Genomic DNA, 27,059 nt, shown 5'->3' with positions numbered 1-27,059 from the left:
TCTCACCACAATACCCTCTTACAATGGACACAAAATTGGCAATGAAAACACACTAAAGACACTTTCTAAACCAAGATCAAACGATAGAAACTCAAGATACACAAGTCACCTGAATTCACCAAACCATATTGCACAAATGGAAGGATGAAGATTTGAACGTCGAATCACATCTTTGATGCACCAAACCTCAATTTATTGATGATGGAGCATCATATACAATAGTGGTTTTGAGATTTTTTGAACTCTCTCACTTGCAATGTGTAGCTTGAAAGCTTCTCTTATACCAAAAGTGAAGCTCACAAAGTGGTTGCTCCGCCTAAGTTTCTCCTCGCGCATAGGGTGTTGGGGTGCTATGTGAGATATTGGAGGTTGTTTTACAAGAATGAGAGGGGCCTATTTATAGGTTGGTCACCCCTCATTAAGATTATTGGAAATCCTAATTTACAAGCTAACAAATCATTAACATTGTGGGCCTTCTTTGTCTACTTGAGTCATGGATGTGGGCTCAAAAGAGAGAATTATTGATGGTAGATAAGGTGAAAGTAGAGTTTTAAGAAATGATAGAAGAGAGAGAGAGAGAGAGAGAGAGAGAGAGAGAGAGAGAGAGAGAGAGAGAGAGTTACTATGCACATGTCTTGAGGTGAGGTTTCTTTTATGGTTAGGTCAATAGCTATTTTGTGTTAGTATGTTAGTGGTTAGTGTTAGTAATCACTAGAAAGTTAATGTTATATTTATAATGGGTGAAATGAGGTGGATGGTTGAAGTAAGATGGTTGAATGAAGTGAGAAAATCCTTGTGATGGTGAAGATTGAAGAAGGCCTTACTTGTGTAGGTTCTCAAAATGACTATCGATCCTCTTCGTCTTCTTCTCTTCTTTATGCCACCGTCGTCAAGTTTGATTATCGTGATGAAAATGGAAATTAGGTTGATGAAATATCTCAATTTGCGGAGGTTAAGCATGGTTTACTTGTTGAATTTTATGTATATAGAGAGGGGTAAGATGGAATTGTACTTTGGAAGTAATAGAGAGAGGCATAGAGATGCTGTATGTACATGTAGAGCTCATATGAGAGTTGTGGAAGTAAGAGGGGAGGTTAATGGTGAAGAAGGTGAGGGAAACCATGGAAGGTGAAGGTTTGAGTGAGGGATTGAGACGAATGAGTGAGTGTGTGTGTGTGTGTGTGTGTGTGTGTGTGTGTGTGTGTGTGTGCGCGTGTGTGTGTGGAAGTGGGAAAGGAGGTGAGAGATGACTATGGGTTACTTTGTGAGAAAAGTGGGAAGACTGGGGTCCACTCAAAAAATCCTATATCACTGGTGATAGATCCAATTATCATGAAAACCTTTGAGGTGATTAACCAGCTTATGGGCTACATTTTCTCTGTTGACCACATCTTCAAATTCTAAGCTTGTGGGTAGCAGGCGAGTCAAGTGGCAATGTAAAGAGAGCTATGGCAGTGTAGAGGGGACCTAGTTGAATGTAGGTGGGTTTTGCATGTACAAGGTTGTGTGAGTTTGTGAGTGGAGATCAAATCCCATCCTCTTGTGAGAGCTACTTTACTTTTCCTCATATATCTTGTGAAAATGGAGGTGTTATAGAGGCCACCACCAAATCCTTCACAACGTACTCTCCCCGTTGTTAATGTATAAAGCCTTCAAGTTCTTGCCTCATTGGTTCTCTACCATTGCAAGGAATTTTTGAAATACAAAAAAAAAATTGTTTTTCCTTTTCAAGAGGTAGACCCACACCTTTTGAGTGGAGACATCTATGAATGTTAAGAAATATAGCGTCCCCATTAGAGATGTATGTGGCATACACCCACACAAATCACTATGTACCAAGCTTAGAGGATTCACTGACTTTCTATTCAATGGCAAAGAGATAACCTTAGTGAGTTTTTCATAAATGCAATGCTCACACCATTAGAATAGTTCAAGACTGGCAAGTACCCCAAATGTTGAAGTTCCTTCATTTATTTTTGACTCGTATGACCAAGCCAACTATGCTATATGACATAAATCTAATATCTAATAAACTCAAATGATTTTCCCAAATTAAACTGATCATTTAATGTGGGAGAATAGACGGGAACAAGTGTTAAAATATAGACATATGCTTTTGGGTCTATCTCGACACGGGGACAATGGTAAAGGGGCCCAAATGAGAGATAATCTGTCAAAGAGAAAGGTTAACTAATGGAGCTTAAAAACCTCAGGGTTAGCTTCATTGAAGATCTCCAATGGCTACTGTTAAAAGTCCTTTGACCATAGGTAAGCTAGGGTTGTGCTTGAGGTGGGAACCCGGCCCAAGTTTGAGGTGCTTGTCCTGCTTGCTAACTAAATTGCTTCAGGTGCTTGTCATCCTTGATGACTAAGGTGCTTGAGGTACTTGTTGACTAAGATGCTTGAGGTGCTTGTCGTGCTTGCTGACTAGGGAGCTTGAGCTACTTGAGGGAACACTACCCAAGCTTGAGGTGCTTTGTCGTGCTTGTGTGACTAAGGTGCTTGTGTTCCACAAAGTCAAAATATCCCTACACAAGGGCGGCGGGGGGGGGGGGGGGGTAAGGAGGGAGGGGAGCTCTAAAGCTAGGGGGATTGGTATCGTATTACTATCATGATTTTTGCACAATACCCATACGATACCAATCCGGAATCAACATATACTATTTAATATTACGCGTCTTAACTTGCATAGGACTAATTAGACTTCATAGCTCACAAACATATAATTAAATTTGACAGAGCTCTTAATACATTGTAATAGAGTTCATTAGGCCTCATGAGTCCTTTAGAAAGATTTCTATGAGAGCGTTGTATCCCTAAATCTACATGCTCTAATTCTCGCTCACGATTTTATTGCTTGATCAAATCATTCGTTCTTATTGTCATCCTCTTATTTCACAAGGATAGCCACTCCGTGACTCTGCAACAACAACAAAAAAAGATGCTAATTCTCATTAATAAGTCAACTAATAATTTGACTAGAATGTTAGTGTTTATCTCTTTGGACTTGCAAACAGCTTAAAATTGCTCGTAGTTAGAAGACATGGTTGTTGTAGACATGCCCAAATCTAGCAAAATCCATAAAGAGTTTCAATCAGACAACAAGTATACAAAAAGGAAGACACCTCAGTGTGAGTATTCCAGAGGCTAGTTATTTTGAGTTCCATAACATTGGTTTAAATCCACGAGGAGCAATGATCACCGCTCATAAAACAAGTGAAAGAATCGTGCAATGGCTTTCTAAAATAATTAGAACGTGATAAAATCGTTAGGTTGAGTTTAAGTAGAATCAGTGTTCAGGAAAGGATTGCCTCAACTTAACCTTGAGCCTGTTGAAAATGGAAACTATCTAGTTGCAAACCATGGTAAAGGGAAGAAAACCTGATGAAATATGTGAGAAAATAGTTCAAATCCTACAAATTTTAAATTTATGCTAGTATTTTTGGTTCGCTTCTTTGTGCGAAGGAAATTGAGTCGACGATCACTTAATAAAAGAGACTTTCATGAATATTAACTAGAATTAAGTTATAGAATGTAAGAAACGCCAAGACGTGTGAAACTAAGAAATGAAATGTGAAATTAAAAAAACTCATTAATATATATATATATGTGTGTATGTGAATTATGCTAGTGAAATCTCACTTTAACATTCTAAAACAATAGAATGCAAAAAATGTCAAACCATGGGACGATATGAAATGAAAGTGAAATAAACATTTAAAGTAAATCTCCATTGTGCACTAAAAACAATGAAAGTCTCCTTACTGAACACAACACTAAGGTTTCTTTTAGAAAGCAAAAACTTAGGCTTAGTGTAATCGGACCTACAAAATTTGAGATATACCTCTAAATTTTAAATTTGAAGGGGAGACCACCTAAATAATTTATAAAAAATTAATGTGAAAACTTCAAGTATAGCCAACTTACCTCTAATACTTCTCCTTTGTAGGTTTTCCTAGTTCTAGGAAAAAAAGGTAGTGAGAAGGAGGGTTTTCGGCCCTAGGGGAGGGGGCAATAATGTGAGACCATTTTGAGACCTCATTTTCTTTTCTTTTGTTTGTAAAACTTACAATACGAGAGTGAACTATATTAGAGTAAAGGGACCAATAACAATCAGGGTCCAAAACAAAGCCACCTTAAAAGTAAATGAAAAATACTTCCAAAGTTTATGGGAATTATTATTAGAATGACATTCGGAATGACAAGAGCTTGATATTACCTATCTTTTCGTATCAATTTCATTGAAACCTGTCAATCCTATCAGATAATTCAAATAATTCAAATTGAATGTCTCTCTATTGGTCCCCATGTTTCAAGTAAGCACATCATAATATTACAAAACCACAAAACCAACCTCAAGCTCTGACCAGTGTTCGAGATAAGTGTGGCGGAGCTTAGCCTTGAGCCGGTTGTAAAATCAAAGTAGCCGGTTCATGGGAGGGCAAGAAGGAAAAAAATTCGCTTAATGTACATGAAAAATAGTGTAATTTTGTAAAAATACTAGCTAGTATTGTAAAATTTCGGATTTAGATTTGTCTTGGAGGGATTTTTGTATGTTTGTGAAAATGATTTTTCCCGAACACTGGCTCCGACCCAGCCTTGAGTGCTTTATTGAATAATAGCTTTTGCCCTTTATTAGAACGCGCTATCAAAAATTAGTAATCCGAACCTTTAAGTTTTTTGTAGATGCTTTGCTACGATCCTGCGCCTGAGAAAGCAAACAGCAAAACGGGTCACCTCACAGAAAGCAGCAAAATTTTGCAATATACACACCCACACACGCATAACCGCACACATAAGAATCCTACAGAGAAGCTGAAGCGTGACATGGCGGCAGCAGTCGACGATGTCTTGCCATAGAGCTCGGGCTGCTCCTGCTGTGATGCGCCGCTTGTGTCGTGGATGCTGTGGAATATTCGACAGGTTTGTAGCAGGCTTTCGTAAGGTCCCGTCACCAATATCATACCTGCAACTTGATGCGAGGCCCGCTAATTGCTGCAGCTGATGGTGCTGGGAAATCGCAGTGCCGCAGCATAAATCGCTAAGCTTAACGATAGTCATTTGCACTGTGTGTGTGTGTGAGAGAGAGAGAGAGAGAGAGAGAGAGAGAGAGAGAGAGAGAGAGATCAGGTAATAGCTTTGATCGATCCAGCGCGCGTGTGTGTGTGAGAGAGAGAGAGAAAGAAAGAGAGGAAGCGAGCAAGGCGAGAGCTTTCTATCCCACAGCGCACTTTGCGAGTGTGTGTGTGTGTGTGCGCGCGCGCGCTCGTGAATGAGGGATCGAGATAGCTTTGATCAATGTACTTATACCTAGAGCGCACATGACTTGTGTTTGTGTGTGTCTTTGTGTGTTTGTGAATGACGACGATTTGATTTGTGGTCTCTCCTTGAAGTTTCCAAGAAGGAGACCGTGCACAGTGACCGTGAAGGGAATGCTGATTTGTGTGGGCCACCGCTATCGATGTTATGTCAAGATGACAAAGCCAAGTCCACCTCACTGGCCCCATTTTCAAAGAGAAGTCTCAATGCCAGGATCGCCATTCTTGTCCCAGTGTGCCTGGTGGTTGGTTTGCTTGTTGTTTTGTCAGCCTGGTTCTCTTGGAGGCTTTCAAGAAGAAACGTGGTATACGTCAGCAGTGTAAGTTTTAAAGACCTGGATGGCCCTCAAAATCTTGCAGAGGCTTTGGACTCTTCTGTTCAACTTTTCTGTAGCAGGGGGAAGCTAACTGTCTTTGACCTTTTCAAAGCAACTAACAATTTTGATTCTGCAAACATTGTTGGATGTGGAGGGTTTGGGCTGGTTTATAGAGCTGACTTGGCAGATGGAACAAAGCTTGCAATCAAAAAGCTGACTGGGGATTGCGGACAGATGGAACGTGAGTTTCGGGCAGAAGTGGAAACTCTGTCCAAAGCTCAGCATAGAAATTTGGTTCCTTTACAAGGGTATTTGCAGATTGGCAATGAAAGGCTGCTTTTGTATTCATATATGGAGAACGGCAGCCTTGATTATTGGCTTCATGAGAGGATTGATGGTGGCAACTGTCTCGACTGGCCGACACGATTGAAGATAGCTCAAGGAGCAGCGCATGGGCTGGCATACCTTCATCAGGTATGTGATCCCCATGTTGTGCATAGGGATATCAAGTCCAGCAATATACTGTTGGATGAGAAATTCCAAGCTCATTTAGCGGATTTTGGGTTGGCAAGGCTGATGATGTCCACAGACACACACGTGACAACAGAGGTGGTCGGTACATTGGGGTACATCCCTCCAGAGTATTGTCATGCATTGAATGCAACCCCAAGGGGAGATATTTACAGCTTTGGTGTAGTTCTTTTAGAGTTACTCACACGGAGGCGGCCTGTCGATATCTGTAAAGGAAAAGGGGCTGGTGATCTTGTTCCATGGGTGCTCCAATGGCAAAGCATTGGCAGAGCAGAGGAAATCTTTGATACTTCTTTGCTGAATAAGGGGCATGAAGAGCAGATGCTGCAAGTCCTAGATGTGGCTTGCCCATGTATAAGCCTAGATCCTGCAAAGAGGCCCTCCATAGGGGATGTGGTCAATTGGTTGGATCAAATTGGGCTGGAAAGAGATTCCATGAAGCCAGTGTGCTAAGCTTTTCTTATGGTTTCATCTTCCTTGCTAATTTTGCATGATTAGCTTCCTAGTGACATTGGGGAAAAGCAGCTAGGAGAGGCAGGTTTTTGGTACTTCCCCAAGATTTTTTGTTTTACCCTCACTCTCCTCATGGTAAATATGCCTCCCCTTTTAGAAGGAAGAATCAGGAAGTCTCATCAGCATGGAGGTGAAGAGCAAGAGAGTCTCGCTGGGTGTTTCCACCCACTATGTTGTAAGCAAAAAGGTATATGTAACACAGATCTTTCTCATTCATGTTCATCAAGCATGGGTGTTAATGGCAAAGCGACTGCCTTGGTGGCAATGGAGACTGTTTTTACTGCTATATGCTTGTCATTTTGGTTTGGGACATTCTGTATTTTGGGTGGCTAGTGTGTACCATGTAGAGATGATCTGTGCTCTCTAAGGTTGTTATGTCTGTTTGATATTCATCTTTCTTCATGAAGGTTTTTGCTACCTCATATGTACTGAGAGTTTTGCGGGCATTAATGGATTGGGTACAGCTGGTGATGGTTAAGAGGAAGCTCAGGAAAGTTGCAAGGGGTAAGAAGCCTTGCACATACGCCTTCCGAAATGGAGGGCCTTCTAAATTGGAAGGCCCTTGATTTGTAAGCCCTGAAGGTTGGCCTCTAGCAAGGTGGTGGGTGGGTGAAATTTGAAATGAGCACCAAAAGTAAAGGTCCCTGGCCCTTTGAGACCCTTCTAAGATATAAGGGGTGGTTCTAAGGCCCACTACATTGGAGGTGTTTCTAAGATGTGGGTCCCATTTTATGTGGTGCTTGAGGTGCATGGGAATGGGATCCTGTATTTGGAGGGCCCTCTAGATGTGCCAATATCTAAAGGCCCACTAGGTGCTTATAAGATGTTCACCGCAGTTAATCCGGTGCTTAAGGTGTATGGGAATGGGGTCCCGTATACGGAGGGCCCTCTAGATTTGCCACTGTCTAGTTTGTGTGAAGGCCCCCGAAGAGGGCTCCCCAATAGGCCCTTAATGGAAAAGGGCCCTCTTTAATGTTAAGGTCCCTTTCACAAAATTTGTGTACCCATATACTCTGTATAACCAAGCCCCAATGATCCTGCAGGTTTGGATTGAGATTATACACCCTATTTGTAACGTTTTGGCCTCCTATACCAAGTTGAAAAGGTGTTTGTATAATGTGGGGGGTGGTTGAAGCACCCCCTACATTTCTTGGGAGAAAATTTAGGTGAAGGGCCTTCAAAAATGTCACACTTTCTTATAGGGCCTATGGACTTTGCCATGTTTTTTTAGAGCCCCCCCCTAGAGAGGGTCTATGGGGAAGCCCTTTTAAGGCCACAACTCTTTTTAGTTATGGTTGGGCATATGGCAACAATAATGTGTAACACATGTTTTGCCATCAAATTTGTGCAATCGTGTGAAAATCATATCAAGCTTTCCTTTTATGGGATAGGAATGTCATTGCATCATGTTTACAAAGATTGGTTTCTTCCTAGCCAGGCATTTGGTCTCAACAAGTGGAGAACTTCACATTAGCATGTCAAAGCTGGAGTGTGTACCCCTATCTTCCTTCAATTCACCTTCTAATCTTCAGAATGCCTCTTCCTTGAGCCTCAAAACACCGTCCCATCCTTCTCTAGAGCTGCCCCTGTTACATCTCTTGATGGAAAATGAAAAGGACTGTTGCTATTGTGTTTATGAAAATACTCTACACCTTTTATTGATTCTATTGTCTTACCCTCATATCCTCTTAATTTTCACTTGAGAATTTTGTGTTTCAGGTATACCATAACATATGACAATTATCATAGCATGACTAAGTCTAAGTATTTTCATAGCACCAAAAAGTGGAACAATACTAGCCTAATGGCTCTACTCTTTTTTTTTTTTTTTGCATGCCATCTGCTTGGCTAACGGCTCTACTCTTAATATATATATATATATATATGTACGTTGTGGAAATTGTAGCAAGAAGAAGAAAACACGTGGAAAGAAAGAAAGAACAAATATGGAAACTCTCAAGGTGAACATATGCTCGTGTACAAAAGGACACTACTTTCTATATAGAATAGATGGTCTTTTGACGTTCTATTGTCATGAAGCTTTTCATTTTGTACCATCTTACCCTTCACTTATGCGTTTCGATGTTTTGCAAGCTTTTCTATTTTCTAGGTACATAGTGGAAGCTCTAGCAAAACAAGAAAACTCATCAAAAGAAAAGAAAGAATGAATATGGAAAGTCTAAAACTCTAAAGATGAGCATATGCCTGTGTATGAAAAGACCGTGCACAGTGCCCTCGTAGGCCTTCTCGTGGCGCAAAGAGTATCTCGGCTTCTTGATTATAGTCACGGCTTCAAATTTTATATCCCACTGGCTGCCTCTCTCTCTTTTTTTTTCGTGCAATGGCATGTTCTCTCTCTTTGCCTTTGTGTTCGTTGTGTCACCGGGGCTGTAGAAGCCACTATCGGATTAAGTTGCACTCACCATGTGTGTGTGTGGGAGGGGGGGGATCTTTCTCCCTTTTATGATTGTATAGATTGTTTGCATTGTATAAAGTTACATGCAGCTTGAGCATACTCGTAGGTTCTTAAACTTATTCAATAGCCAGGGATATTCTCATCTCCACACGAGGTATTTACCTCTTCATCTCGTCTGAAGTCCCGTTTTAAAAGGAGTATGATTGCAGGGTTCGAACACAGGCGGTCAACATCAAAAATCGTTGCTATAAGCCAAGGGGGCGAAGGGCTCGCATGAATCTGCTAGCACTGAATAAGTTTAAAAAAAACCTATGAAGGAGCCCCTGGCATCGCGCCTAGCTCTGGCACCTCATCGCCCATTGCCATGCAGCCACCCACGTTGAGAGAGAAGAAGAGTGCCGTGAAACTCTTTTTTGCATTCTTGCTCGGGCACATACAACAGAGCATCTTCGGGCGTTACCAAACCGCATTGAATCCATGATCTGAGTCATGGAGCTCGCATGCTCAACCAATTGGGCTAGCTCCCATCAAATAATTCTGGGAAACTCTTCTAAGGAGGAAGAAAAGCTTCCAAAAAACGTCAAGGTCTTGGATCAGAGGGCAGCAAATGTGAGCTATCAATCTGCTACACTTTCTCGGTTGGAATTTGTGTTGCAGTCGTCAGATGCATGACACATCAGCGTCCAAAATATGAAACTTGACGCTCTAGTCGCTTGTTGACATGTCAACAATGGGAATGGATTGAAGTGTTGATACCTCAACACTCATAATCGAACCCCTCAAACGCAGGAATAACTAACATGGCAACACATGTAAAGCACTGTTAGAGCCCCACTATCGTATATTGTTGCTCTGATCAAAGCACCGTTGTCGCCCCCGCCCCCTCGCCCAAGACCATTGACGGATGGGAATGGCCATCTACTGACCATTCCCGTAATTAGGGCTCTCGACCTTCATCCATCGCCCATGGTTAACGAGAATGGTCTGTAGGTGACCATTCCCTACCCCATAATAATTGATAGGCCTGTTATGGACTTGCCGCTACTCTCTTCTAAGGAGGAAGAAAGACTGGAAAGCTAAGGAAGGACCATAATGAGCATGCCAAACATCTTTATAATAAAACTAAAGCTTTTGAATACCTCATCTCTTTAAATACTTCATTACACATATATACTGGGTCGATTCGACATTTCATTAATTAATTTCTCACTGAGATTCTTAACGAATCTCAGTTTTCAAAGGTAAAGTCGGTCAGCCTGCGTCCCTGTATCCGCCATCCCCTACGCTCGATTGTCTGTGCGCCATCGCCCTCCCCAATCGCGCACTACCCCACCCCTTTGGACTGCACGACCTTGCTTCCCTCATCTCCACTGCCCTACATCGTGCAAGCGAGTGCCGCCCTGTTGCAAAACAGGGTCTTTTGGCACAACCAGCTCATCACGACGCACCTTGCATCCCTTATGGACTGCACAGCCACAACTGTTGTCTCTGCGCAGAGTTCCAGTTGTCCTTCTACCTTGCTCGCCACCATGCGTCTGCATCTTGTCGCCTGCCATCCCTTTGACCCCCCTCTTGGTCTACCCACTGCCCGGCGCCTCTGCCACTCCCCTCCCACACTCCTCATCATCGTCTCTTTGTCTCTCACTCCCTCGCCTTGAGCAGTTCAAAAAATCAACGCCCGCTACTCACACATGGAAACGCTCTCTCTCTCTCTCTCTCTCTCTCTCTCTCTCTCTCTCTCTATGTGGCGACGGCTCTCTTTTTCCCTTTCAACCTTTTCCAAGGATCTCTCCTGATTCCATGTAATTGAGTTGCTTTAGAAGATTGGGACAACATACAACAAAGTCTTGACTTTCCAATATAACAATCTCGGCGTCTAACCCTTCACTTTTGCAAATTGAATGTTTAGCATAATTTTCGGATTTTCAGAAATGGTAAAAACCTCAAAAACCTATATATAGTTACAATGCACCTATATGCTACGTTTTGATTTTTACACGCGTGGATTTTTTTTTGCAATTTGAAAAAACTATAAATTTTTTGATACTTTATTGATAATTATAAAAAGAACTTTCAAAATTTTGACCAAAAATATGTAAATTTTAATAGCCTATTTTTTTCTATTTCTTTAAAACAAGTGAAAGGGTCACAGTGGCTTTCTAAAATAGCAAGAAAATGATAAAATCATTAGGTTGAGTTTAACCAGAATTATATAAGGTAAAGCATTGTTCATGAATATCTGTTTTATTAAGGGACCGAGTTTCCTCCTTGCAAAGAAGCAAACCAGAAATAATAATCAAATTTTTGAATTTGCAAGATTTTTGAACTAAGTTCTCACATATTTCACCATTTTTCTTCCCTTTACCATGGTTTGCTCATTTAGAGTGTGTGTGTGTGTGTGTATGTATGTATATGTTGTGTGTGTGTGTGTGTGTATGTGTAAAATAAATAAATATATCTATGTGTGTATGTATGTATATGTTTAGAATTTACTAGAATTATGCAAGGTGAAGCTTCACTTTAGCATTCTAAAAGAATAGAATGCAAGTGAAGTCGTCAAGCCCTGCAAGAATGTGAAATAAAAGCTGAAAAAGGAAGATTCATTTAATATTTTAAAATGAAAGTAGCATTTAAGGTAAGTCTCCATAATGACACGATGAAAACCCAACACAACACTAAGGCGTTTTTTAGAAAGGCAAAAATGTTCTTTGGGAACATTGAATTGTAGGCCACCCCAAGTGTAAAAGAGGTTCAATTTTAGAGCAACACATTCACAACCACCACATTTTCTGTGGCAAACATGTCTCTATCTCAATAACAATACAAGATATTGTATATTTGCTCCTAATTTTTGTGTTAGGATCCTTGTTAAAAGATGGGTTTATCACAAGTCCATGGTGGTTAGTATGGAAAAAGTATCTCAAGTGCACATAATACATGTATATCAAACTACTAATAGCGGTTTTTTGGCTATTCGAAATTGTCATAGTGATCTACCTCACCCTATCACTGTGATTATCTTCACCTTTTCACTATACATAGGCGTATGTGACTTTTTCCATGTCTCCTTATATACCCTCAATTAGCTAGTCATTAGGCTAGTTGAGCAAAAAAAAATAAAAAAATTTTAAAAAAGTATAATATGGCATTTTTTATGTGTAATATTTTATTGTATATATAGCCTAAATATAAGGACTTTTAGAATTATTTTGATCTTTTATTTAAATGTTTATACCTATGTGTGAGTTTTATTAAATCTATGTACGCCTTCTTTCATCCTCTTGTACCATAAGTATATTTTTTGTCAATGTGTACATACTCTAACCTCATATTTTTCTTTTATACAAATCACGCTCACATTTTCACCCTCACCCTCGGGAAAACAAAAAAAATGATTTCTACTTTCTTAGTCATGTTTATTATATTGTTTGCATTTACTTGCATACCTTTTTCTCTTTCACCCAAAATAATACAAAAGAGGGACTATATCATATGATTCCAATATCTTTTCTCACATCCATAATTCTTCCATATTTTTTCGTATTATTTACTCATAGTTCTAACACCATGTGCGCATTGAGCTAAAATCCATGAATGGTCCATATGCTAGTCCCACCATGTATATATTTCTTATTTTATCAATAATCCTCCTCCATGCGTGTGTAAAGGTAATTTGGATGCTTTGTATCATGATATGACAAAGGAGGGGCTCACTCTTGGATGCATTGTGCAAATTCAACAAAGGAGAGGGCCACTAAAAGACTTTTGCAGCATAAAAACTAGTTTTTTTTGTGAGATTTTTGGCGCCTATATTCGCTCAGAATTTGAAGCTGTGGTCAACAACGAAAATGTAGCCCATAAGATGATTATTCACCTCAAAAGTTTTCATGATTTTTTGAGCTACCACTGGTGAGACAGGATGTTTTGAGTGGACCTCAGTCTGCCCACTTTTCTCACAAAGTAATCCATAGTCTTTTCTCACCTTCTTTCCCACTTCCAGACATACACACACATACTCATTCCTCTCAATCCCCAACTCAAACCTACACCTTCCATGGTTTCTCTCACCTTCTTCCCCATCAACCTCCCCTGTTACTTCCATAGATCTCATATGGGCTCTACATGTACATACACCATCTCTCTGCCTCTCTCTATTACTTCCAAAGTATAATTCCATCTTACCCCTCTCTATATGCATAAAAATAAGCATGTAAACCATGATTTACCTCTGAAAATTGAGAGATTTCATCAATCGAATTTCCATTTTCATCGCGATAATCAAACTTGATGACGGTGGCATAAAGAAGAGAAGAAGACGAAGAGGATCGATAGTCATTTTGAGAATCTGCACAAATAAGTCTTTCTTTAAGCTTCATCATCACAAGGATTTTCTCACTTCATTCAACTATCTTACTTCAATCATCCACCTCATTCTGCCCATTTTAAATATAACATTAACTTTCTAGTGATTACTAACACTAACCACTAACATACTAACACAAAATAGCCATTGACCTAACCATAAAAGACACCTCACCTCAAGACATGTGCATAGTAATTCTCTCTTTCTCTCTCTCATTACTTACAACTCTATTTTCACCTTATCTACCATCAATAATGCTCTCTTTTGAGCCCACATCCATGACTCAAGCAGACAAAGAAGGCCCGCAATGTTTTGATATTAAAAAAATATTCACAATCCTCATTTTCTAGTTTGTAAATTAGGATTTCCAAAAATCTTAATGAGTGGTCTCCAACCTATAAATAGGTCTCTATCCTTCTTGTAAAACAACCTCCAATATCTCACATAGCACCCCAACACCCTATGCGTGAGGAGAGACTTAGACGTAGCAACCACTTTGTGAGCTTCTCTTGTGGTATAAGAGAAGCTTTCAAGCTACACATTGCAAGTGAGAGAGCGTGAGTTCAAAAAATCTCAAAACCACTATTGTATATGCTCCTCCATGATCAATAAATTGAGGTTTGGTGCATCAAAGACGTGATTCGATGTTCAAATCTTCGTCGTTCCATTTGTGCAATACGGTTTGGTGAATTCAAGTGACTTGTGTATCTTGAGTTTCTATCATTTAATCTTGGTTTAGAATGTATTTTTAGTGTGTTTTCATTGCCAATTTTTTGTCCATTGTAAGAGGGTATTGTGGTGAGAGGTCTGCCACACCCTAAGACTGTGTGTGTGTGTGTTGGCAATGTTTAGCATTGAGTTAATTTTATACAAGCTCTACGATAATAAGTTATTTCGCAAGATCCATTCCTCCCTCTCTTCCCTTTGCTCTAGCTCTCTCTGGTCCATTTTGTGTATGTCATGGTGTGAGGTTGCTTGTGTGTATTTTGTGGCGCATCTTCTTGGTTGTTACCAAATCACTCTTGCATCCTAGTTCGCATATCATAGCTAGGTGGTGCCCCTATCTTGTTTGGGTTTGGATGTGGGTGTGTTTTTGTGTTTTGATTGTGGTTGCCCAGCCCTAATTGAGCAGCACGGGAGCCTTGAGGGATGTTTAGAGGTCTCCTCTTTTGTTGCCCGCCCTGAACCACCCCGAACCGCCTCAATTTTGGTGGCGCCATTCAAAAGGGCTTGTGTATCTTTTTGTGTAGGTTCAAACCTTTAGCATATTCAAGTAGTTTACATGAATCACGAGATTTTATATGATCCTTTCATTTCCATTGCAAGGCAAAAGGTACACATAACAGTTAGTACTAAGTTGCAATTTCAACGTGTAATTCGTAGAATTTTAGGTCCTCTCAAGTTGGCCGAGATAAACGTTGCAGTAAATATATTTTTTTTGCCTCTCATTAGGTACGACCTTAGTTTGGACGTCTATATTTTTGTTTTGTTTTAAGCATTAGGCCATGCATAGACCATGGATAATGGCCTAGGAATAGAGATTTTCCCCTTCCATTTCACTCCACACATTAGAATAAACGTTGCAATTAGTTGAAAGATCCATTTTCGACAACGTATGGTGTTCATGTTTGGTGTCCAAAGAGTAGAAGAAATTCTTGCATCACCAAACCCTGTCATCCTACCTTTTGTTGATTATCATAGATCATTTGATGTGCATATTTTTATTTTGTTGTAGAACAAATTGCCATTTAGAAAACATTATTGTGTAAATTTTTTTCAGAAAAAAAAATATGCATTACTTTGAAATCAATTCAATGGAAAGCCAACGCCAAATATTTGGATATCCTCTTTCCTTTGGAGAGCTTGGAGAGGATGCATAATTATTTTTAGCAAATTCCAAGATATCTTGCCGTATCAAGAGGATAGTAACTGATCAAGAATGTGTAGAAATGTTTGAGGTGGTCCTTAGGATAGATGCTAGCACTTGGTTTGACTCTTTGCCTGAGGAAGTTAAGAGTAATTACACGGAATGTTCTGAATCGTTTCAAGAAATAATTTTTTGATCCCCAAAACACTCAAAAATTATGGCAAGACATTGTTTCTTATAAGCCAAAAAACTTAGATGACTACTACTTGTACAAGCAAGATTTTCTACGTCTTTGGACTCTATGTATACGAAATGTTTCTAATCGTGGTGATGGTGCTGGATTTCTAAAGAAGGAGAGGTTCATAGCCGGACTCCTTCCTGAGCTTTAGGTAAAAGTTGAGGCGGTTTCACCTGCTACCTTTGATGCAACGGAAACTAGGGCTGCTGAGGTAACAACTGAAGTGATTGAGAAGTTAAATGAATCTTTAAGCAGCCTGTCAATTCACCTAGCACAAGCTGTAGGTCCAAAGGGACAAGCAAAGAAACTAGAAGAGATTGATCCACGACCTAGGAGAGTCCTGCAATGTTGGAATTGTGGAGAGTCTCGACATGGGATGTATTATTTTCCTTAGCCCCGTGGAGAGCCAGGGAGACCTAACTTGAGTTACCCAGTGATGAATGCAGGTGAAGGAACTAGTCAACAACCAAGGGTTCTACAAAGGCCAAATGGACCAAGACCACCTCCACAAGGGGTAGAAGGAGTTCCACCTTTGCCAGATCCAAATGTGCATGTGGTAGAGGTGACAAAATTCAAATGAGGTTGACATGGAAGCAAATGGAATTAAGCGTGGCCGAGGAAAAGGTAAAGATAAAGAAGGAGTCACATCACAAAGTGACCATGGACGAGGCAAGAAGGAAAAGGAGACCAAGGAAACTAAGAGGACTCAACGTCGTATCAATCTCCAAGACTTCCCTGTTGGACATCGTATGGCTCCACACAACTTGTTGGAAGACATGAGAGGGTCATGATATCTCATGGCTTCAGTTTCTTGCATTATTCCCACAAGTTAGGAGAGATTTAAAGAAAGCAATTAGCACTAGGAGAAAGATAAAAGAGAGTGTGCTTGTTGTAAAAATTGCACATGTTGAAATAAATGAGGATATTACACTTGTGCTAGATTGTTACATCAAAGGAAGATTGGTCAGGAAAGGTTTAGTGGATGGGGTGCACAAATTTGCATCATGACAGAGGGACTCATGCAAAGACTAGGCATGCACATCCATGAAACACCTGAAATTAAAGTGAAAATGGAAAACAATAGCAAGGCCAGGTGCGGAGGAATTTGCAAAAATGCTTTTGTGAGGCAATGGATCTCTATGTTATGTCTACCAAAGGAAATGGTTACCCATTACCCCAGGAAGACCATGGCTAATTAAAATGCGAGCCTTGCAGGATTAGGAGAGTGGAAAATTAATTTTCATGAATGAATCATAAGAAGGTTTCCTTTGACATGAAGGAGCAACGCCAAGAGGAGATCCATGAAGAATCATCTCAAAGTGAGACGGAAGAAGAATGGATGGATAACACTTCAGAAGAAGAGAGTAGCGGTGGCATTATTGAAGAGGACTCTTCCATTGAAGTCATGGGGGTAAGGTTTAATCCAGCCAACCAAGAGACCTCTTGTCAAGGTTTGGAAGAGGTAGGTACTCAAGAGAACCAAATGTGGAAGATGAAGGAATGTTAGAAGGTATGTTGTCCACAACACTTACAAAGGATGAAAGAGAGGAGTTCAAATGTGTGTTAAGGAAATTTCCTAGGCTTTTTTCTAAAGACTACACCGATGTGCGTCGAGTAGATGTTGTTCAACGCAAGATTAAGTTGAAGACAGAGGTCACACCTAAGGCTCAAAAGCTACGAAGGTTAGGAGTTACCAAGGAGCAAGCTTTACTCAAAGAGATAAGAAATCTTCTAGCAGCAGGTTTGATTTATCCATTGGAGAATTCAGAGTGGGTCTCTCTCGTTGTTGTCACTCTCAAGAAAAACGGCAAGTGGAGGGTGCTTCTGGATTACCATCCACTGATTGAGGGAACAAGAAAAGATCACTTTTCCCTCCCATTTCAGGATGAGATACTAAATGATGTAGCTAGTCATGAGCCATACACTGTGTGTGATGGCTACTCAGGTAACTTTCAAATAGGTATCGCATTGGAGGATCAATTGAAAACAACCTTCGTCACTCCTTGGGGTTGTTATCTTTTTAGATTCATGCCATTTGGCCTGACAAATGCTCTTGAAAATTTCCAACGCTTCATAAACATGGTGTTTCAAGCATTCTTTGGAAAGTCCATTAGGGTTTTTATTGATTAGTTTTGCATTTATAGCTCAAAATCATTGCATCTACAAAAGGTAGAAAAGGGTTTAAAAAAACTTTACGACATGGGAGGATAGCTCAATCCTGACAAATGTCACATAGGTGAGGATGAAATGATCTTGCTCGGTCACAAGGTTTTCTATAAAGGCATTGAGGTGGATCCTTCAAAGTCAAAGGCTCCTATTGAGCTCCCATTACCCAAGAATCTCAAAGAGGTCATCTCATTCATTCAAAAGTTGAAGTACATGTCACGCTTCATTCACTTAGCTTTGGAGTTGCTTCATCCTTTGCAAAAGTTGACACAACAAGTAGAATTTTCATGGTCTAATGATCTTGAAGAATATTTTTGAAACATCAAGGTCATTCTGTAAGAGATACCAACACTCATGCCTCCTTGTTGGGAGTACACATTCTTTGTTAGCTCTAGTGGTGGGAAAGAAACAATTGGTGTTGTTTTGCTACAACAAGATCCCCATAGTACCATAATGCGACCTATCTACTTTTCTAATAGGGTCATGAATGCTTTGGAGAGAGGCTACACGGAGATAGAACTCATGATGCTTTCTCTCATGTTTGTGGTCAAAAAGTTTAAATCCTACTTGCTACCAAACCCTTTTGTAATCCTCACTACAGAAAATTTTTTCCCTTGGGTGTCATCTCAAATCAATCTTAGTACTAGGATCTCAGAGTGGATTATGGGGTTGCAAGAGTTTCAATACTCTTTCAAGGTAGAAGATAGTGTGCATGCACAATTGGCAGGGATTCTCACTTATAGGGTACATGAGAAGGAAATTAAGGTGCCTGAAATAAAACCCGTACATTGCCACCACCTAAAAGTATTCTTAATGCTTTAACCTTGTTCTTTGATGGAGCTTTTTGATGAGCCACAAGAAAATCTGGGGGAGGGCTAGTGTTGCTCAACCCAAGTGGAGAGGTAGTCATGAAGAGAAGGTCAATCTACTAGGTTTAAAAGTATGCATTGGCCAAGGTATACAACACATCATGGTAAAGGGGGATGCACTTCTCATTGTGAAGCATAGGTATTTGGGCATGCAAGAATCAAAGCCTAAGGAGAAAGGTTCATGTCATCCGTAGGTTGTTTAATCAATTTGAAGAAGTACAACTATATCATATTCGTAGGAATCAAAATGAAGATGTTGATTCACTTGCACACCAAGAAGTTACATGTGTTGAGAAAGAAGTGCAGATCATCATGGTGGCAGCAGAGCTGTCAAGAAACCAAGATACCAGGGATTGGAGTCATTGGCTCCCATTATTGGCTACATTTTCGAGGGCGAGTTTCCACAAGACTTCACAAAAGCTCAGAAGAGGAGACTCATGAAAAAGGAAAGTTTTTATCTCTTCATAGAAGGATCCCTCTACCAAAGAGGGAAGGATCAAGTGTGGCGAAGAGTACCAACTATCGAGAAAATTCTAGCCATTCTAAAAGGTTTGCATGAAGAGGCATGTGGTGGTCATTTTTCCCAAGAGTTAACCGTGAAGAAGATTTTGCTTGCGGGGTATGTTTGGCCAAGCTTGCATGTAGATGTCCAACATTGTTGTAAAAGTAGTCACAATTGTTAGGTAAATGGAAATAGAAGGTTGGTGCATGTTTCGAGGCAAATAGTGCTTGCAAATGGACCCTTTGAAAAGTGGGGCATTGTTGCTATGGGTCCTCTTTCTAGAACAAGAAATGGTAAACTCTACATCCTAGTGGCTGTATATTACATGACTAGGTGGGTAGAGGCTCAATGTGTGGCAACGGTAAATCGAAAAATAGTGAGAAGGTTTGTCTACACTAATATTTGTTGTAGATTTCGTACACCTCTGGAGATTGTTTCGGATAATGGTCCAGGGTTCAAGAAGGGTTTACTCACAAAAGTTTGTGAAGAGCTTCACATTCTATAGCATCATAGCACACCCTACTACCCACAGTCAAATGGTTTGGTGGAGAAGGCTAATGGTGTCATTGCATGCATCATTAGGAAGATGGTTCAAAACAAGACAAAGTTGTGGGATGACTTCTTGGATGGTGCCTTGTGGGCATATCGAACCACATATAGGAAAGCCACGGAGTTCACACCATTTCACTTGGCCTATAGTCAAGAGGCTTTCAGCCTATTGAGCTCAACATCCCAACGATACGGAATTATGGCAGAGGTGCACAAGATGATCAAGAGGTATGGATGGATCGACTTCTTACACTAGTGGAGCTTGAGTGGAAAAGAGAAGCAACCTATGAGTGCTACAAGAGGAAAGCTACACAGGCGAAGGAGAAGATTGACAAGAAACTAAAGGACAAAGGCATCAATGAAGGAGATCTTGTGCTAAGGTATGACAATCGACTCCATAATCGTTTTGATGCCAGGTTTGAATCTAGATGGCAGGGACCATACATAGTCAAGAAGGCTTTCAACTCAAGTTACTATCTGCTTATGGATTTGAATGGGAAAGAGCACTCCAGGAAGGTAAATGGGTATTGCTTGAAGCCCTATTTGAGTTCCCTTCTACCAAAGGATCTACCAAAGATCTGTCAAAAGGCAGCTGTCTCATGGAAGTATTGTTCCATGAAGCATGAGTATAACTCCAACCAAAATGCTAAGGGGTCAAACAATGAAGATCTCGTCAAGGACTCTGAAGCACTTTCTTTGGAAAAGATGCTCTATGATGGTACATGAATATAACATCATCCTGGGGGAGGGCTAATGATAGCCATTTTTTGGCTATTCAAAATTGTCATAGTGAGATACTTCACCCTATCAAATCACTCAACCACTGTGGTTATCTTCACCCTTTCACTATACATAGGCGTGTGTGAGAGAGGGGACTTTCCCTATGTCTCCTTAAAAACCCTCAATTAGCTAGTCACTAGACTACCTGAGCCAAAAAATAAAAAAATAAAAAAAGTATATTATGGCTTTTTTGTGTGTAAATATTTCATTATATATATGGCCTAAATATAGGGATTTTAAGAATTATTTTGATATTTTATTTAAATATCAAAATAAAATATAGGGATTTTAAGAATTATTTTGATATTTTATTTAAATATTTATACATAGATGTGTGTCTTATTAAACCTATGTACGCCTTCTTTCATTCTCTTGCACCATACGTATATTTTTTGTCAATGTGTACATACTCTAACCTCATATTTTTCTTTTATACAAATCACCCCCACATATTCACCCTCACCCTCGGGAAAACAAAAAATTGATTTCTACTTTCTTAGTCACGTTTATTATATAATTTTCATTTACTTGCATACCTTTTCCTTTTCACCCAAAATAGTACAAAAGAGAGACCATATCATATGATTCCAATATCTTTTTTCATATCCATAATTCTTCCATATTTTTTCTTATTGTATACTCATAATTCTAACACCATGTGTTCATTGAGATAAAATCCATGAATGGTCCATACACTAGTCCAACCATGTATATATTTATTAATTCATCAATAATCCTCCTCCATGCATGTGTAATGGTAACTTGGATGCTTTGTATCATGATATGACAAAGGAGGGGCTCACTCTTGGATGCATTGTGCAAATTCAACAAAGGAGGGGGCCACTAAATAACTTTTGTAGCATAAAAAACAAGTTTTTTGGTGAGATTCTTGGCGCCTATCTCTGCTCGGAATTTGAAGATGTGGTCAATAGAGAAAATGTAGCCCATAAACTGGTTAATCACCTCAAATTTTTTCATGATAATTGGATCTATCACCGGTCATATAGGATTTTTTGAGTAGACCCCAGTCTGCCCACTTTTCTCACAAAGTAACCCATAGTCTTCTCTCACCTCCTTTCCCACTTCCACACGCACACACACACACACACACACACACACATACACACTCACTCATTCCTCTCAATCCCTCACTCAAACCTTCACCTTCCATGGTTTCCCTCACCTTCTTCACCATTAACCTCCCCTCTTACTTCCACAACTCTCATATGAGCTCTACATGTACATACAGCATCTCTATGCCTCTCTCTATTACTTCCAAAGTACAATTCCATCTTACCCCTCTCTATATACATAAAATTCAACAAGTAAACCATGCTTAACCTCCGCAAATTGAGATATTTCATCAACCTAATTTCCATTCTCATCGCGATAATCAAACTTGACGACGGTGGCATAAAGAAGAGAAGAAGACGAAGAGGATCGATAGTCATTTTGAGAACCTACACAAGTAAGGCCTTCTTCAATCTTCACCATCACAAGTATTTTCTCACTTCATTCAACCATTTACTTCAACCATCCACCTCATTTCACCCATTGTAAATATAACATTAACTTTCTAGTGATTACTAACACTAACCACTAACATACTAACACAAAATAGCTATTGACCTAACCATATAAGAAACCTCACCTCAAGACATGTGCGTAGTAACTCTCTCTCTCTCTCTCTTCTATCATTTCTTAAAACTCTACTTTCACCTTATCTAGCATCAATAATTCTCTCTTTTGAGCCCACATCCATGACTCAAGCAGACAAAGAAGGCCCACAATGTTAATGATTTGTTAGCTTGTAAATTAGGATTTCCAATAATCTTAATGAGGGGTGACCAACCTATAAATAGGCCCCTCTCCTTCTTGTAAAAAAACCTCCAATATCTCACATAGCACTCCAACACCCTATGCGTGAGGAGAGACTTAGGCGGAGCAACCACTTTGTGAGCTTCACTTTTGGTATAAGAGAAGCTTTCAAGCTACACAGTGCAAGTGAGAGAGCGTGAGTTCAAAAAATCTCAAAACCACTATTGTATATGATGCTCCATCATCAATAAATTGAGGTTTGGTGCATCAAAGATGTGATTCGACGTTCAAATCTTCATCCTTCCATTTGTGCAATATGGTTTGGTGAATTCAGGTGACTTGTGTATCTTGAGTTTCTATCGTTTGATCTTGGTTTAGAAAGTGTCTTTAGTGTGTTTTCATTGCCAATTTTGTGTTCATTGTAAGAGGGTATTGTGGTGAGAGGTCTCCCACACCCTAAGATAGTGTGTGTGTGTTGGCAATGTTTAGCATTCACTAAGCATTGAGTTAGTTTTATACAAGCTCTACGATAGCATCATAATGAGCCATCTCCATTTGTAAATCACAAATAAGGTATTACGCAAGATCCATTCCTCTCTCTCTTCACGTTGCTCTAGCTCTCTCTGGTCCATTTTGTGTATTCCTTGGTGTGAGTTTGCTTGTGTGTGTTTTGTGGCGCATCTTCTTAGTTGTTACAAAATCTCTGTTGCGTCCTAGTTTGCATACCATAAGTAGGTTGTGCCCCTATCTTGTTTGGGTTTGGCTCTGGGTGTGTTGTTGTGTTGTGCTTGCGGTTGCCCTTGCCCCAATTGAGCAGCACGGGATCCTTGAGGGATGTTTAGAGGTCGCCTCTCTTGTTGCCCGCCCCGGACCGCCTCACTAAATTAGAATAAAAAGTTAGTAAGAGATATAGAAGGGGGTTCGTCCCTTGTGGTAACGAGATACAAAGTAAGGAGTATAATAAATTAGGAGCTTATATGCAAGGTTTAGAGCATTCCCACTAGCTCGATTTAGCTTTTTTGGAGTTATAATTCCAATTCAAGGGGTGAGTGTACTTGCATATAAGTAAATAGTACAATGAATTAGCAATGGGTGTCTAAATCTAATTCCAAAATTTTCATGTACAAATGTATGTGATAATTGATGATGGCAATGTGGACTCATCTTTTAAAGATGAATCGGAGCAAAAGGACTCTGCACCGAACTGAACGCATTTCATTGCAACATGCTCATGATTACAAAAAATTCGTTTAGCAAACATAGATTGGGTTGTGGGTGAAGTTTGGACAATAATATGAAGGTGTTGTATAACTTTGTCACAATATTCATGCCCGATTATATTGAAGGTGTTGTATACTTTGCTACCATATGCATGCCTAGTTATATTGAAGGTGATGTATAACTTTACTACCATATGCATGCGTGAGTACCATATTTATATTTTCAAATTCCCTCCAAGTGGACAAATTGTTCATAGACTTGGAGAACTACCCTCCGATGGGAAATGTTTTAGCAAATATTGATGCTATGGGGTGTAAGCATGTTAACGTGTCACTGAAAATGTTGTCCGGGAAAATGCTAGGTAGGAGTGCTTGTTAGCATATGTTGAGAAGCCAAGACAATGTCCATGTTCAAATTAAAATGTCCATAAACAATTATTTCTATTCAAATGAGGCCTCTTTTTTGGTTACTAGGGTCGCGGGGTCATGGACTCGCATGCATGCTTAGCTCCCGCACTCGCTCCCTCTCTCTCTCTCTCTCTCTCTCTCTCTCTATCACACACATACACATACACACACACAAAGGCATGTTGAGGTCCTACTCTCTCTCTCTCTCTCTCTCTCTCTCTCTCTCTCTCTCTCTCTCTCTCTCTTTTGCGCACGTACGCATGCACGCGCACGTGCGTAGTCTTGCTCTTGGGATAGTTTCCTACGATGTTAAAATTATGTTCTTCTTCTTCTGCCTCTTCTCTCTCTCTCTCTCTCTCTCTCTCTCTAGTTGGCCCTGACCTACCCTCCTATCTATTTTCCCCTTCTCCTCTCATCTCCGTAAAGCTATGGAGAACCAGACAACAATATTTCCACTACCTCCAATGTTGGATATGCAGACACCATGTTCAATGTTTGTTTGTAAATTTCCAGTGTTAACTTATGATGCATGCATACATGAAATTTAAGTGATTTCAAGTAATTAATGATTTATGTCTGTTTGCAGTCTTCAAGAGAAACTTGCAGAAGGGAGCCATTACAAGTGATAATTCACAACTCCCAAGATCGAGCTCTTTTTGTGATTAGGAAATACGAGAGAGAAAGAAACAGGAAACAGAGGGAGTAGAAATAGATGCAGGGTGAGCAAGGACATCATGCCCTCAATGATGAGGAGAAAAAGAAAATCTCCTCTAAGATTGTGATAGCTTTCAAGAGGAGGGCTGAAGGGTTTGAGACAAAAGTAAAAGAAGAAATCTAGAATCTAGTTGTTGAACATTCTATTGTTCAGGCAATCCAAGAACATTCCTTAGTGGAGGAGGCTGCTGTGTAGAGTTCAATTGTCTCCGAATGTCCGCAACACATTGGCTACTTTCAAGCAACCAAGTACTAATGAGGAGTTGTTTTTAAAAGATGCACGGTTGCAGATGATGTTGAATTCAAAGAATAACATGCCTATTGCAAACATCTCAGGGGTCCTTAAGTTGATCATTGCTCCTTGCACAAAACGAAATCACGGATGAAGTCTGTTATCAATGGTGGATTTTTTTTATTGGTTGCATGTCACAAGCAACACCGTCATAGCCCTAACATAAACAAAATCAAGGAATTGGTCCACACATTTTGGAGAGAGGAGACTTGAATATCCCCCAACAAGAAGGATGTTTTGTCGAAAGAGAATGGGGAGGAAAAGCTACATAAGACACCATGTGCACCTCTTGGATGAGCCTCAGGTGACCAAGCCAATTGATATGCCATAACTTTGGTATTATATGCATTAGTGCAACCAAAGTGTGTCGAACATAGAAGATGGCATGGGAAGATATATGTAGGCTAGTAGAAGCATGGTAGAGGGCTAGAGTAGCTACAAAGATCATGGGCTGACATGCAGCAACGAATATGTATGGCTGATGCGGTTTACATGCCAAGGAAGGATCCAAGAGGGGCAAATTTGGGGAGCAGATGAAGGAGGTTCAAGGTGCACTCTTTGGGCCTATAAATGTAGAGCTCGAGTTGCTAAAGGAGCAGGTCTAGAGGGCTCATGAAACAGAGCTACGGAACCCAAGATATTGGAGTTTGAAGGTGTAGTGCATTGCATTGTAGATCCTTGCCACACACATGGCATACTGAGTGGATGTCAGTGTATAGGCGGGTAGTGCTCAATTTATGGAGCATAATCGTCTTTTCATCTTGCAGATCAGGGTACGAATTGCAGGTTATGGCCAATTGAGGTTTTGTCGGGGGCCCAGTTTGTGCCCACCTGACCGCATGGGGATTTGGGTCATCGGGCATCATTTTGGGTTTGACAAGATTGTAGAAGGTAGAGCATGTCATATGGAGTAAGAAGTCGTTGCTCGTCAATCAGGTACTCGAGAAAGAATTATTACAGGTTAAAAATGATGCCAAAAGGCGGTAGTGTAGTCCCAAGTAGTTTGTTGTAGGTTTTGGCGGTCCCGATTGGTGTGCCCGAAAAATTTCAATGGGAGAAAGGATTTGGGGAATTGAAGTTAGCAGGACGGACTATAGGTAGCACTTTACAGCCCGTCAACAGGTTTTATGGAAAAGTACTTGGCAAGCAGCTGAAGTTGGGAACAAAAGACTTGGGAAGGCCATGAAGCCAACGTGTGCCACGTGGCAGATACAAGCCCCACATGCAAATTCAAAAGGGGTTTCATAAGGCTACATATCCTAAGGTATCACCCTTCAGTAGTATCAAACTGAGAGAGAAAGATTGCTCTCTCCGAGGCCATGGAGACTGCCAATTGGTGCTGTGTTGGTTGCTCTCGGTGGCGCATGCGGTTGCTCAATGACGTTTTAGTCTGGCCGCTGGCAGCACTTATTGTGGTAGTGTCCTTGCACAGTGGATGATGATATGGCAGGTTTGTGCCCGATAGGGACTGTTCTCGCATTGCGTCCGTTGGGCCCGCTCCTTTTGAAGCATAAAGTCAACCCCCCCCCACTAGCAATATCGCTAGTGCTCGGAGAGGGGTGTGTCCCATGGCAAAGATGGAGAAAAAGAGAGAGTGAACCCAAAGACGGCGGCCTAGAGGGCATTCAAAAGAGGTGTCGGGTGTTAGTGGAGAAAGAGAGATAGTTCAAGAGGGTTCAAGGTGGCCTAGAGTGTAGTTCCAAGCAAGCAACATGGCGAATTGTCCACCATGAAAATGTTTCCAAAGGGAGTATGCCAAGTGCTAGCAATGCAACAAAAATGCTAATATGAGCTCTAGTTGAAGTACACGAGCTAGAGAGCTCACATTTGTTCTTTTTTTTTTGGGCCCCCTTTGATTAAAATGGTGTAAAAATGATATTGAAAGGGCTTTTTTCCATTTAAGCTTTTTGCCAAGGTAGTCTTTTCTAGTGTGTATTTTGGCCTGTTGAAGTTTTCTGCCGAGGGTTGTGCCAGCAGAGAAGTGGCTGTACAAGGTTGTGTATATGCAAAGGAAGCCATCATTGCTATCTCTTGGCATCATTCCCCCTTCCCCATTCTCTTCTCTGCTTATCTGCGTGTGTTGCCGAGCGTGTGTCGGCGTGTGTGCCCCCCCCAAGGTTTGGCGTGCAAAGAGAGATAGAGAGAGGCTATGTACGTGTGCAAGGATGTGAATTGGGC

General features: G+C 40.5%; 1 protein-coding gene and 1 long non-coding RNA gene across 2 annotated transcripts; one reads left to right on the top strand and one right to left on the bottom strand.

The window, feature by feature from the left end:
• Positions 1 to 4,029: 4,029 nt before the first annotated feature.
• On the bottom strand, positions 4,030 to 5,464 carry LOC147449493 (uncharacterized). Its single transcript, XR_015189438.1, has 2 exons — positions 4,809 to 5,464; positions 4,030 to 4,708 (listed from the first exon to the last, which is right to left on the bottom strand). It is a non-coding gene; the product is annotated as an uncharacterized LOC147449493 (long non-coding RNA).
• LOC147449492 (phytosulfokine receptor 2-like) lies at positions 4,717 to 6,989 on the top strand. Its single transcript, XM_086522625.1, has 2 exons — positions 4,717 to 4,923; positions 5,394 to 6,989. The coding sequence occupies exon 2, from the start codon at positions 5,462 to 5,464 to the stop codon at positions 6,617 to 6,619; it is 1,158 nt and encodes a 385-aa protein (XP_086378751.1). The 5' UTR covers positions 4,717 to 4,923; positions 5,394 to 5,461; the 3' UTR covers positions 6,620 to 6,989.
• Positions 6,990 to 27,059: the final 20,070 nt, after the last annotated feature.

Source organism: Adiantum capillus-veneris, chromosome 10 (genome assembly GCF_014529385.1).
Source record: "Adiantum capillus-veneris isolate H3 chromosome 10, ASM1452938v2, whole genome shotgun sequence".
In the NCBI taxonomy this organism is placed as follows: domain Eukaryota; kingdom Viridiplantae; phylum Streptophyta; class Polypodiopsida; order Polypodiales; family Pteridaceae; genus Adiantum; species Adiantum capillus-veneris.
Note: the sequence above shows the minus strand (reverse complement) of the source record. Positions and strands in the feature narration are given on the sequence as shown.

Coding starts and splice junctions, on each gene's coding strand:
- LOC147449492 (XM_086522625.1), top strand. CDS start 5,462: ATGTTATGTCAAGATGACAAAGCCAAGTCCACCTCACTGGCCCCATTT.